Raw genomic sequence first — 14,221 nt, 5'->3', positions numbered from 1 at the left:
GGTTCTCAGTATTTCACGTTGGAAATACACGTGTTCTGTCCACCTAGCACTCTGTATTCTGTATTTACAAAGTGACATACCAGTGTTTGGAGATTTTTATCTAATCTTAAAAGAGATTTCGAATAGGTGCTTCAATATTTTAGATAGCAAAAGGTCTGAGGAATTTCATGTATACGCATAGCCTCATACATACACACCCTTTTGCACACACACACATGCACACACACACATAATATAAAGTAGAAATCTAACCTCTGAATTTTGTGTAACTTTGTAATTTCATGATTATAAAAGTGATTATTTGGGGTCATTGTGGAAGATATAGAAACCACAGAAAAGTCAAGAAAAAAATGACTGGTAAGCTGTCATCACTGTTATCTTGGTGAATTTGTATATACATATAAATATTTATTTATAAATTTAGGTTCTTACTATATAAACAGCTTTACATATTTTTGTAAACATCACATAACTAGGGTCTTTTCCTGAATTAGTGAATCTTTTCTGAACATGTAGTTCTAGAAACATCAATTACACAGAGCCACCTAGTTTTTATTTTTTATTTTTTTGGCAGTACGCAGGCCTCTCACTGTTGTGGCCTCTCCCGCTGCGGAGCGCAGGCTCCGGACGCGCAGGCTCAGCGGCCATGGCTCACGGGCCCAGCCGCTCCGCGGCATGTGGGATCTTCCCGGACCGGGGCACGAACCCGTGTCCCCTGCATCAGCAGGCGGACTCTCAACCACTGCGCCACCAGGGAAGCCTGAGGCACCTATTTTAATGATTCCACTTGTGTTGAAAATTTGAGTTTCTTCCATTTTTTTGTTTTTGCCATCATAAATAACACTATGATGAACATAAATCTTTATGGACATCTGTGATTATTTTCTTACCAGAATTTCATAGAAATAATATGATCAGATTCAAGGCTAGAGCTTGTTACTCAGGAACCCTCCTGGTATTGGCTTACTATTTTTTTTAACCATAAGGAAAGTAAATATATTATTTGACCGTGAGGAAAGTAAATATATTATTTAGAAATAAATGAACCCTTTTGTGTTTAGCTTGAAGGATATTTTTTTTTACCTGACTGTTCTTAAAGTATTCTATAGCAAAGTCCTACCCATCCTTTAAGACTCTAGACATTCTGACCCCATCTTCTCTTGACGACTAGTCTTTCAGGATGAATTTCTCTTCTCCGTACCTCTTATCAAAATCTTCACCTGACAAAGCAGTCACTATTTGTATACGTGTCTAGTTATGGCGCCACCCTCTGCCTTTGTGACCTGATGTAAGATCCTTGAGAGAGCTTGTCTGTCCTTTCATCCAAAGCTCCTGATATTATCCTATGCGAGTAGTAAGCATTCAGAATGTGATTATTTAATTCAGCCAAAGCATGTCAGATAAATAAATTCTTGAGAAGTCATCCTCCTACATATGACCCATCCCTTAGAAATAATATTCTCTCCTCATAGAATAACGCACATAAGGCTTATCTATGACATGGACATTTGTCATATACTTTTAAAAAACCAGTATTTATGTTCTGACCTTTAGAACTTGATTATTCTTTACCTGAGAAGGTTTGTGGATATTTGCAGAAGTTGTTAGCGTCTGACATTACTAAATGTGGTGTCACGGCCAATTTTTTCCAAATGTCCAGCTCAATGACCTGGAGAAGAAACACGCCATGCTTGAAATGAATGCCCGAAGTTTACAACAGAAGCTGGAGACGGAACGAGAGCTCAAACAAAGGCTTCTGGAAGAGGTGAGTGTAAAACGCCGGGCAAATAGAGCCGGGTGGACTCTCAAGTGAATATCTGTTGTCTTCAGGTGGGCAGATCCAAATTAAGGTGTTCAGATTTCAAAGTGGAATTTTCCAGGAAGAGTAAGGTGGTCACCGGATACTTCCTTTTTTTAAAAAATTTTATTTCATTATATCTTTTTGTTGTATTATTTATTTATTCATTCATTTATGGCTGCGTTGGGTCTTTGTCGCTGCGTGGGCTTTCTCTAGTTGCGGCGAGCGGGGGCTACTCTTCGTTGTGGTGTGCAGGCTTCTCGTTGCGGTGGCTTCTCTTGTAGCGGAGCATGGGTTCTAGGTGCGCTGGCTTCAGTAGTTGTGGCTCGTGGGCTCTAGAGCACAGGCTCAGTAGTTGTGGTGCATTGGCTTAGTTGCTCCGCGGCATGTGGGATCTTGCCAGACCAGGGCTGGAACCCGTGTCCCCTGCCTTGGCAGGCAGATTCTTAACCACTGCGCCACCAGGGAAGTCCCGGATACTTTCTTAAAGGTGTTTAACACGTTAAAAGAATGTGTTACGAAGGCCGGGGTCCTCTTTGTCATTGTGTCCTCCCAAATGGTGCTTAATGGCGTGTCTAGTACACAGCGAGTCTGTACCAGGTGGAAGTTTATTAAATATGCAGGCACATGGATATTGAGTTAATTCTTCTTTAGAGTTTATGTCCAAAGTACATGACGTTTGCAGGCTGATAGGACAACCATGTAATTAGCTTTGTGTACGGGGCAGAGACCTGATCAGATTACACTGAGTGCCAAATCTCATGAAGGCTTTTGAACACCCAGTTAATTCAGTTTAAAAAAATGATGCCGTGCTTTCGAGACACAAAACAAAAAGCTCAAATTGGTCTCCTAAACCAATCCATTCCTTATATTATTTCCTGTACCTTTTAACAGAATTCTGAAAATCTCTGTTTAAACTGATGACAACTTCCCACTCCCAACCAAAGCCCTGGTTTAGTTGAATCACTGATAATTCGGCTTTGTTCATTAGAATTGACCTATCAGGACAAATGCACTTTATAAAGATATTTCACAAGAAGTTGGACTCCAAGAGTGTTCTGTTTAAGCCACAGTGAGCCTGACGGTTGAATTAGCCAGATTATCTATTCTGGTGAATTGAGGTTTTATTGTGTGCTACCTGTAGCCCCTGCTGGTAGAAATAATATGACTATACTATTAAGTTCGAAAAGTGTGGTGAAAATTTTGCAGGTGAATGTAAAATGTTTTATAGAATGAGGCTTTAAAAAATATGGGTGGGAGTTTTGGAAAGTCCTGGAGATGGATGATGGTGATGTACAGCCATGTGAATGTACTTACTGCCACAGAACTGTGCAATGAAAAGTGATTAAAGTGGTAACTTTTATGTACATTTTACCACAACAAAAAGTTTTTAAATAAAATCAATTACACACACACACACACACACACACACACACACACACACGTGGGTGGGAAATTCACCAAAGGTGACTAAGAACATTATAATAGAAATTGACAAATCACCCCGGTGGTCAGATAGAGAATGATGGTCTTTTATCTGGAATGAATAGGCAACACCCCCACTTGAGGCACCTGTTGGAAACAGGAGGAACAGAAATAATCAGTGTTCTCGCCTGTCCTCTTTTCCTTTCAAGGAAGGAGGCCCCAACAGCTCAGTGCTTTGGTCCGAGGTTACATGGTGAGTCAATGGCAGGGCTAGGAAGAGCAGGCTGGAATCCTGATTCAGTTCCCTTGTTCTCACTTCTAAAACTACCTGGGAACGTTTCCAGTTCTCCATTCTGCACCTCACAGAGGGCTTTTTGAGCAGATGTCTGTCTGGCTGCCATTGAATGGGAGGCAGATCTCACTGACAGCCGAAACCATTAGGGAACTAAGAACAATCTTTATTGTCCGGAACGCAGCTGGCATGCTGGCTTGTGGTGGGCCCTCTGTAAGCAGGAGACCGGGGGCTCAGCCTGGCTCTCCCCTCCATCAGGTGCAGGTTCTTGTAAATGGGGTCAGAATCAGTGCCTCAGAGTTGGAAAGAATTTTTGTGTGTCATTTAGTGCCAATTCCCAGCACTTGCACCGCTGTTTCCTTTATTATTCCTGTCTTGGGCACTAATGGATCTTTCTCCCAGATCTTTTCTCTCGGGCCAGAAATGGCCTCAGAAGCTTTTCTGACACTGCCCTTTACAGGCATGATTAGTCTCTTGGACGTGATGCCAGAGCTCAGAGTCCACTTGCTAATCCTGTCGAGTTAATCCCCTTCCAAGGTAGAGAGTCCCTTTCCCAACCCTCCTCATAGGTGGGCCTCGGTGAACCTTGGCCTCAGTATCAAAATTTAGAGTGACTTTAGACATCCCAGCTCATTTTTCTGGCACCTGTAACTCTTGAAAAGTCCTTTCTTATTGTAAACTAAAGCCTGTAACTTCCAACCATTGGTTCTATTACATCGAAGCATTTGAAAACAGGGTGTAGTCTCATATTTCCAACCAAAGTAGGAGGTTAATACTGATTAATGATCAAATCACTTGACTAGTAATCAAAATAACTAATGTTTAATTAGCACGTACTATGTGCCAGGTGCTTTTCTGAGTACTTTCCATGAATTAACTCCTATAGTCCTTGTGACACTTCTGTGAGAGAACTACTACTTTTTATTTTATCATCTCTGTGACAGCTGATTCGATATCTCTGTAGCTTTCCCACTCCATATTCCCTTCTCTTTTCTAAATGGAACACTTGAAATCCTTCCATGTTTGGGATGTTCTTTTCTGATAGATTTATCTTTCCGAAGAGAGTTTCTAGAAGGCCCTGTGGTTTGAACAGCACAGAATAGTGGGTTATCTCCACTTCCATTCTGGGCTCTGAATATCTCTGCCAGTGACGCAAGCTCTTTGTGTGGCTTTAGCACACTGCTGACACCCATCGATCTGTTAAATCACCACCAGCCCTTCTACAAGTTTTTTTTTTTTTTAAACATCTTTCTTTATTCAGTTGATATTAAACCTTCTCTTGTTGGTTTTGACCCATCTTCCCAGCCACCAGAGTTGTTTCATGCTCTGGTTCTGTCATCTAGTTCCTTTGTGCTTCCACCCAGTTTCCTGTCACCCTCGTAAAATTGGGGGACAGATCTAAGCACGTGGCTAGAGCCCTCTTTTCATTCTAACACTGACTGGGAACAGCCTCCATTTACCTCTCTCTGGGAAGCAGGTTAATGGTTTTGTAAAACATTTCATTGAGCACAGATGTCACTCTTGTTTTCTATTGTAGTAAATAAGTAGCCTATTTCCTGGAAAGCTAATGGACAGTTGATGTGTTGATTCTAGAGAAATATTTTGGGCCTGGCTGTCACCAAACAGAGTCTTGTCCCTAGCACTTGTTTCTCTGCTTCCTGCCTAGTAATTAGTGTTGTCCTAAAATAGTGGAGAGAAACTAAAGTGGATAATTTGCAAGAAGTAATCATTTGTGCTACAGGGGACAGATAGCTCCCTGGAGGAGATTATCTTAGCTGTTTTCTCTCTTTCTTTCCCTGTATTTTAGGGGGTTCTGTGGTTTGATTCAGAAATTCCAGGTCACGCACACAGGGCAGGTGATCATAAGTTAGTATCCTGCTTTATGGAGGACTGATGGGGAGAGGCTGTCGGAGTAGGTTCGGGCAGGAAAGGAAGATGGAAAGGTGAGGGGGGGCGCACCTGAACGGGATGGAGGGAAGAAAGACAGACGAAGGAGGCAGTGCTAAGATTCATTGAGCATGTGCTGTATGCTGGGCACTGTGCTTGGTGTGTCAACCAGTGAAGGGAGTTATTACCCCCACTTACAGATGAAGAGACTGAGGGTCTGAGAGGCAGTGAGCTGCCCCTGGTCACAGGACTGATAAGAGTTAAAGTCAGGATTTGAACCAGGGTCTGGAACGTTCTAAAGCCCAGGTTCTTTTCCATGACACCATGATGCCTCAGGGAATCAGCTGCCTCTCAAGAGGAAGGGCAGGTGAGGAGTAGAAATGGAAAGACAAGCATCGGTGGAGGGAAGAGAAATAAGGTAGCAAGGTTTCAGCAGATTCCGAGGTCATCAGTAGCCTTTGGCCGGCTGGGGCGTGGGCCACCGAGGTTTGCCCTCGCCTGCTGGGAAACTCCCGTGCTGATGGTTATAGCTCTTTACCAGCCCTTTGTCCTTAAGGCCGCAGAGGCTCTAGGCCACCAGGGAAGGGATTATTTGGGCCACTGGTGGTGTGGTTAGATTGGACCCAAGGGGTTGGGTGAAATCAAGCAGCATCTTGTCAGGATAGCTGCTCTTTCTTGCTTTTTAGAAACAGAAGCATTTTAGGAAAGAGAGTCATAAACCCAGTATCTTTATAGCCTGCTCTGTTTTCTGGTTGACTTCCATTGTAAAAAAAATTGGAGAGAGATTTCCAGCACAAAGCGATTTCCAATGTCCTAAACAAATAAACGTTTTCCTTGGGTTTTACCGACACTTGTACTGAACCTGGGATCTTCCTTCCTCCCCACATGGTAGAAATATCTCCTGCGACTGTGGCTGTTGGTGTGCTTGTTGGTCCCACACCCTGACGAGGTGCTGTTTGAGTTAGAGGTGCTATGACCCTTTGTTTTTTTTTTTAATCAATTTATTTATTTGTTTGTTTTTATTTTTGGCTGCGTTGGGTCTTCATTGCTGTGCGTGGGCTTTCTCTAGTTGTGGCGGGCGGGGGCTACTGTGTTGCCATGCGCGGGCTTCTCATTGTGGTGGCTTCTCTTGTTGCGGAGCACGGGCTCTAGGCACATGGGCTCAGTAGTTGTGGCGCACGGCCTTTGTTGCTCCGTGGCATGTGGGATGTTCCCAGACCAGGGATCGAACCCATGTCCCCCGCATTGGCAGGCAGATTCTTATCCATCGTGCCACCAGGGAAGCCCTGACTCTCCTTTGTATATTCCACACGGAGAATCACAAAGTGAGTTCTCTTAACAGCAATTGAGATCTTAAAGAAAAAAAAATAAGGACAAATCAGAACGTGGCTGTCATGGCATTAAGTCATACTGCCTTAGATGTCAACTCAGATGGCCCGTACTATGAAGTACCAAAATACCCTTAACTGCAACTCTGATTGGGAAGGCAGACCCACCAGTCTGGACTTCCTGTTGCAGTGGGCACCTTGTGAGTGGCTGGCCATCAGAGAGTTCTGTGCCAGCTCTTTTTAACTGCACGTGTGTCATTTTGGAATAGCAGACAGTTGGTCATTCCGGAATGAGCCGAGCTTTTGGTGCCATGTCTGAAATTAGTTTGTAATAGGGACAGTGAGGGAGCACGTTGCTTTGTGTGTGGTATGAAGCCTCTCCTGCCTCTCTTCCCACCAGCAAGCCAAGTTACAGCAGCAGATGGACATGCAAAAGAGTCATATTTTCCGTCTGACTCAAGGGCTACAAGAAGCTCTAGATCGGGCTGATCTGCTGAAGACAGAAAGGAGTGATCTGGAATATCAGCTAGAGAACATTCAGGTGAGAACTGGCAAAGGGAACTTAAAGGGTCTGCAGGAGCAAAGCATGATGGCCAAAAGCCATCTGTCTGGTCAAATGGGCAGTATCTTCATGTTGTGTGTTTTTCCCAGTATTTTATTATGAAAATTTTCTAACGTTCAGAGAAGCTGGGAAATTTCTATCATGACCACCCTCTAGATTCTCCTACTTGCCATTTGCTATTTTTTGCTTTTCACATTTCTGTGCGTACTTCAGTCCATCTTTTTTGGGGGGATGGTGGGCAGTAAGATCAGAACTAAGTAAATAAAAATTGGCCCAGTGTGGCTTGGGTTGAATTTTTCGTATGTTAATATTGTAACAACTTTATTTTTTATTTTCTTAAAGTACCGAGGTTAAAAGTATACTTCTTTCGGTGTCTGAGGTGCTTTTCGTTTTCACAAATTTTAGGTTCTCTATTCTCATGAAAAGGTGAAAATGGAAGGCACTATTTCTCAACAAACCAAACTCATCGATTTTCTGCAAGCCAAAATGGACCAACCTGCTAAAAAGAAAAAGGTGGGTCAGAGGGTTTGAAAAGCGGGGAGCTGACAGTTTTGCTCAATCGTGGTGATTCTATAAAGACCACTGGGATAGATAATCCTAGGAACATCAGAGAAAACAAAATGCATCTTGTTTTGTTTGGGGTTGAAAAAGAGGCTTTGGGATCATCAGAATAGCTCTTCAAGAGAAGCTATCACTCTCGAGTCTGTAATACACCATTTTGTGTTCATGGCCTTTAAAGTTGTCATGCCTTCCTCTGTGAAGGCAGTGATAGTTTTTTCCCAGGCAGCTGGCGTGGGGAAGGTAGCAGAGAGGAAGGTTTATACTCAGGTCAGCGTCCTGGACTCCAGAGGGGTTCCCTGCTCACATGTACAGGACTCTGGAGAGATTACAGGTCACTTGTATGGGATTCTAGACAGAGAGGGGTTCTTAGGTCATGGGAATAGGATTCCAGAGGTTTTAATATGTCATCTGTATGGGGCCGTAGAAGGATTCTCAGGTCACGTGTACGGGACTCCAGAAAAACTAGCCATCATCTGCTCAGTCCTTCTGATTGGCTCAAGAAGAGACTGGGACCCAGAGAGCTGACGTGACCTGCCCAAAGTGTCTGACTGGATAGCTGTCCCTTCCACGGGGTGCGGCTCCATCCCTTTAAAATTGTAACATATAAATTGAAAACAATGACCAAAAGAAACAGATGGACAGGGTGATATATAGGCACACATGGGAAGATTTTTAATAAGCCCAAAGCATGCTTCCCTGAACCACTGAAGGTTTGGTCATGTGTTCTCAGTTCCAGAAGGTCTCTAAGGAGCTTGAAGCTTCTTCCCAAGGCACCCAGATGCCAGAGTAGCACTGGCGGTGGTACAGGGAAGGCCTCCGATGACAGGATACCGGGGAGTGGGCTGAAGGAGGCGGCCGGTCTCTTGGTCCCTTTGTTCTCTTTACGGGAAGGCACCAGAGCAGCAGTGGTGGTTGTGGAGGAGGGTTTCCTTGTGTGCTGTGTGGCCGTGCCTGTTGGTGCTGATGATACAGAATCTATTTCATTTCATCAGTGGACTGTTATCTGAGTTTGTCACTTGATGTAGTCAGGGTGCTTCCGTGTATTTTTTTGGTTAGTTTTCACTCCCATTACCCTACGTTATACTTTTCTTTCCCATGTACAATACATGTTCCATTTGCATGTTTTTTGCATAAGCCCCTTGTGGTGACATTATTTTAGTATTCCATTTTTTAATTTTTTTTGCTGCCTTTAAAAAAAAAATACTCATCTCTGTATCTTGTAACTAAGCATCACGAGACAAATTCAAGGCGAGAGTGATTTCTGAACCATGTCTCCTTTCCATCCTCCACTTCCACTTTTTGAGGGTAAAGGCTCAGGAAATGGCTCTCCTTCTTGGGAATGCTAAAGGAAGAGGTGGTGGCAATTCAAGCATCTCTGACCCTCTCGGTGAAAACTTCCACGCCCCTATTTTTTTTCCAGCCGGCTGGGAGGGGCTGTGGCTCGGTCCCCCCCTCCCCCTTCACATGCCATTTTTACTAAGCCCGCTTGCAGTGAGTATGTGCCCGGCTCCCGTGGTCTGCTCCTCCCGAGGCAGAGTTCCTTTCACTAGTTCCCAGTGCCAATTTCCAGGAGTTAGGAGATATCTCTGTTTCCATTGCTAGGGTTTATTTAGTCGACGGAAAGAGGACCCTGCTTTGCCCACACAGGTTCCTCTGCAGTACAATGAGCTGAAGGTGGCTCTGGAGAAGGAGAAAGCTCGCTGCGCGGAGCTCGAGGAAGCCCTGCAGAAGACCCGCATCGAGCTCCGCTCCGCCCGGGAGGAAGGTACGGGTGCCCTCGAAGCCAAGTGCGGTGGACGAGGCAGAGGACCGATCTCAAGGAGATTGGCCGAGACTAGTTCAGCCTCGTGGTGACAGCCCAGACATCCCGCGTCTGAACGATTCACGGCATCCTTGGCATTGCCGATCGGGCACCCTGTGTGTCCTTTTGGTCTCGGGCCTTTGATAGCCAGCCCCCGGGGCGGTCCACCTGGTTGGGGCCTCTCGGGGACCCTGCTAACCGAAAGGCGTTGGACCCATCTCTCCCCAGCAGCCCACCGGAAAGCCGCAGACCACCCGCACCCGTCCACGCCGGCCACCGCCAGGCAGCAGATCGCCATGTCCGCCATCGTGCGGTCGCCCGAGCACCAGCCCAGTGCCCTGAGCCTGCTCGCCCCGCCGTCCAGCCGCAGGAAGGAGTCTTCGACTCCAGAGGGTATGTCCTCAAAAGGGGCCACTGGACATGCATCGACATTTTTTAAAATGGACTGAGAAATGCAGACCTAAGGTGAAAATGACAAGTAATAACACTAAAGGATAAAGAGTAAGAAGTCAGCCTTCTCCCCACCCCGGTTCCCTTACCCAGAGTCAACCATTGTGCTCTTCTAGCCATCGTTCATGCACATAACTGCATGTCTGTATTATGCAGGTGTCTTATATAATCATCTTTAAGAGGCAGGAGAAAATAACATATTTTTCTCAGTCCTTTTGTCTTTCATAAATATCATAGCCCACTGTCTCCAACCCCCGGGCTGTGGACCGGTACCGGTCCGTGGCCTGTTAGGAACCGGGCGCACAGCAGGAGGTGAGCAGCGGGCGAGCGAGCGAAGCGTCATCCCCGCTCCCCATTGCTCGCGTTACCACCCGAACCATCCCCTACCCCCCGCCCCCCGCACCGGTCCCTGTAAAAATCGTCTTCAACGAAACCGGTCCCTGGTGCCAAAAAGGTTGGGGGCCGCTGCTATACACTGCAGAACATCTTTCTTCTTTTAGTTAAAATGCTGTCTTAGCCAGTTTCGTGGATCGACCCCGTCCTTCTAGAGGGCTGTGTGGTCTTCCATGGTGGGAGGTATATGATTCACCTATTAATCCAGACCCCTGTTGATGGGCATTTAGGTTATTTCCAGTTCCTTGTTTCCATACGTATCCTGCAGTGAATACCCTGCAGCTCTGTGGGTGCTACAACTGTAGGGTAAGTCCTTGGGAAATGAATCAGGTTAAAGGTTATGTTCATTTTGAAAGTTGATAATTTGTGCCAATTTATACCAGTGGTGTGAGGAGTTTTACTTTGTGGGCTTAAAAGTACTCTGTTCACCTAGAGACGGAAAGGACTTAAAAAAAAAAAAAAAGCCAAGGAAGGTGGTTTGGAAAGTCATACAGAGAGTGGAGTAGAGCTATGGTTTAATATCATGGTATCACCAGCTACGCACTTTATCTTATTTACTTATATTTGGCCCTGCTGTGCGGCATGAGGGATTTTAGTTCCCCTACCAGGGATTGAACCCTTGCCCCCTGCAGTGGAAGCGTGGAGTCTTAACCACTGGACCTCCAGGGAAGTCCCACTATCAACCCACTTAAGCTGCCAATCTCGATGGGATTTTGTTGTTGTTGTTTTCTTCAGCGATGATGTCATCTCATTTCCTATGTTTACATAACACTTTGAATCAAAGAGCTTCACTCTTACAGTCATCAAAGTGGAGCTGGTAACACAGAAGAAAATCATTTCTGGCCCCCGTGTCCTTCAATGAGGCTGCATAGAGCAGCTCCCTGAGTGGTTTGGAATACTCGAAGCATCTCCTTTATGTGCGTGGCTTGTTCACAGTGTCAAAGTGCATTTATGTTATTTATTCCTCGTGACTTTCTGATAAAGGAACAGGAATAGCATTATATGGAGAAATCAATTTGGATTCAGAAATATGGATCCTGAATTCTTCTATTTAAAGCTGCCTTTAGCTAGTTAGGTCACTATTGAGAAGGGGGCCTTCTAAATGAAAAAAAGTCAATCTTGTTAATTTTAACTGACTGGACTATAAATGTAAGAATCAGTTGTTTGAGGCTTAAAAGTTGGGTTTTTTAAAAAAGGAGGTTATTCATGAAAGAACTGGGCATGAAGTGAGAATTCTTCAGTCAGTTTATGTATTGAATAATCAGAAATTCTGTAATTCAGAATAGTGATCTTTAAACGATTCTGAAAAGCTCCAGATCCATGACTTCATGTGGAAAACAAACCGTGTATGACTAAAATATTTATAAACAACTGACTTAGAAGCATATGTTTCTCTATGCTCACAAATACCTATGCCATTGTATTAAGAACCTGCTGCCAGTGATGTGTTCTTAAATAAAACCTAATTCCTAGTAACCAGATAATGGTGATTTTAATTTGGTTCATATAAATCTAGACACATCTGTTAGTGTTAAAGTAATTTTACAATCCGTCACTAACGTGCTCTAATGTTTTTTAACAGCTTTATTGAGATATAATTCACATACTATACAATTTGTTTGTTTGAAATGTATAATTCATTGTTTTTTAGTAAGTTCACAAGGCTATGCAACCATCACATTCTAATTTTTAAACATTTTTGGTCCAACCCCCCCCACAAAAGAAAAAAAACAAAAAACAAAACAACCCTATACCCATTGGCAGTTGCTTCCCATTTCCCCCTTCATGGAGCCTCTGACAACCACCAGTCTGCTTTCTGTCTCCATGGATTTGCTATCCTGGACGTTTCCTATAAATGAATCATACCACGTATGACTTTTTGTGTCTAGCTTCTTTCATAGAGCATAATGTTTTTGAGATTCGTTCATCTTGTATTTATCAGTACTTCATTTTTTTAATTGCTGAATAATATTCTATTGTGTGGTTATCACATCTTGTTTCTGTATTAATCCATCAATGGACATTTAGGTTGTTTCCATTTTTTGGCTATCATAAATAATGCTGCTGTGAACATCTGTGCACAAATTTTTGTGGCTACATAATGTTTTCAGTTCTCTTGGGTGTGTAGACCTAGGAGTGGAATTGCTGGGTCATCTGGTAACTCTGTGTTTAACTTTATGGGGAACGACCAAACTGGATTCCAAAATGGCTGCACCATTTGCTTTCCCACCAGCAGCGTATGAGGACCTTCATTTCTCCACATCTTTACCAACATGCATTTTCCATATTTTTGAGTCTGGATAACCCAGCGAGCGTCAGCTAGTATCTCACTGTGGTGTTTATTTGCATTTCCCTAATGATGAATGACGTTGAGCATGTTTTCCTGTGCTTCTCGGCCATTTATTTATCTTCTTTGGAGAGATGTCTTTTCAGATCTTTTGCCCGTTTTTTAATTGGGTTGTCTTTTTCCTCTTGCTTCATAAGAGTTCTTCCTATATTCTTGTTCTTTCTATATTCCGTTCTTCCTATAGTTCTTCCTATATTCTCTAAACTCCTTGTCAGAGGGGTGATTTGTGAACACTTTTCCTGTTCTGTGGGGTGTCTTTTCACCTTCTTGGTGGTATAATTTACAGCACTTTAATGATTTTTTTGAAAAAATTTTCCTCCAGAATTCAGCCGACGTCTTAAGGAGCGCATGCACCACAACATTCCTCACCGGTTCAATGTAGGACTGAACATGCGAGCCACGCAGTGCGCTGTGTGTCTGGATACCGTGCACTTCGGGCGCCAGGCATCCAAGTGTCTTGGTAAGAGCAGCTGCTGTGCGTGGGGGGAGGGTGCCTGTGCATCTCCACCTAAGATTCTGTCCGATGGGGGCGGGGATTTTTTTTCCTTTTTAAATTCCTCATCATGTAGTGCATTCATTTTCAAGCTTTTAGTCTTAGTGGGAGGACACTATTTTTCCCCTGTTCAAGAGGGAGTTTATACGTGTTGTCAGCTCACGTCTCCCAATTCCCTGTGCAAAATGCCTTGGGCTTTGTGAACTTCCAGCCCCCTTTCCGTCAGGCTGGTCTCTCCCTGCCTTTAGACTGTGTGCTGGCTCCAAGGGAAACATGCAGATGTGTTTTACACACCTGTCTGTGGCAGCCTGGGAGAAGCCAGGAAAACTGGGTCGAGAGTGCCTGGCTGTCTCGTTTCCTCTTCTCCGTAGGGGCCTGGCTCCTGGGAAAGGTTAGGGATGCCCTGGATGGTGGGGCCAGATGGACGGGCCAGGCGGGGGGTTGGCTGGCAGAGGCAGGGAATGGTCCAGCATCAGCCGAGTGTGTGTTCAGGTTGTTCACTGCTTTTCCCTAGAATGTCAGGTCATGTGTCATCCCAAGTGCTCCACGTGCTTGCCGGCCACCTGTGGCCTGCCAGCCGAATATGCCACGCACTTCACTGAGGCCTTCTGCCGTGACAAAATGAACTCCCCGGGTCTCCAGACCAAGGAGCCCAGCAGCGGCTTGCACCTGGAAGGGTGGATGAAGGTGCCCAGGTATTGCTGCAAGGCCGTTCGGGCTGGGGTGGGGTCTGGTGAAGGGCGGCAGGATGTGCCGGCCCAGAATGGGCCGCTTTGGGGTAAGGATACTTCTGAGCTAAAGGCATTTGGAAAACAGCAGATGCAAGAGCGACACTCTGACCTCCCCTTTCTCTCCTGGAAAGTAGGAGATAAAACTCCCATGTA

The 14,221-nt window shown here is 44.7% G+C and overlaps 1 protein-coding gene across 1 annotated transcript in view; it reads left to right on the top strand.

Annotated features, from left to right (window-relative positions):
* Window positions 1-14,221, top strand: part of CIT (citron rho-interacting serine/threonine kinase) — a 169,668-nt gene that overhangs the window by 139,788 nt on the left and 15,659 nt on the right. The window contains exons 27-33 of the mRNA XM_065889532.1: window positions 1,661-1,765; window positions 7,131-7,271; window positions 7,698-7,805; window positions 9,456-9,618; window positions 9,883-10,047; window positions 13,167-13,304; window positions 13,852-14,032. Of these exons, the coding sequence (XP_065745604.1) occupies window positions 1,661-1,765; window positions 7,131-7,271; window positions 7,698-7,805; window positions 9,456-9,618; window positions 9,883-10,047; window positions 13,167-13,304; window positions 13,852-14,032 (1,001 nt within the window). The remainder of the gene's footprint in view (window positions 1-1,660; window positions 1,766-7,130; window positions 7,272-7,697; window positions 7,806-9,455; window positions 9,619-9,882; window positions 10,048-13,166; window positions 13,305-13,851; window positions 14,033-14,221) is intronic.

This window comes from Phocoena phocoena, chromosome 13 (genome assembly GCF_963924675.1).
Source record: "Phocoena phocoena chromosome 13, mPhoPho1.1, whole genome shotgun sequence".
NCBI lineage: Eukaryota > Metazoa > Chordata > Mammalia > Artiodactyla > Phocoenidae > Phocoena > Phocoena phocoena.
This window is presented reverse-complemented; position numbering and strand designations above follow the sequence as displayed.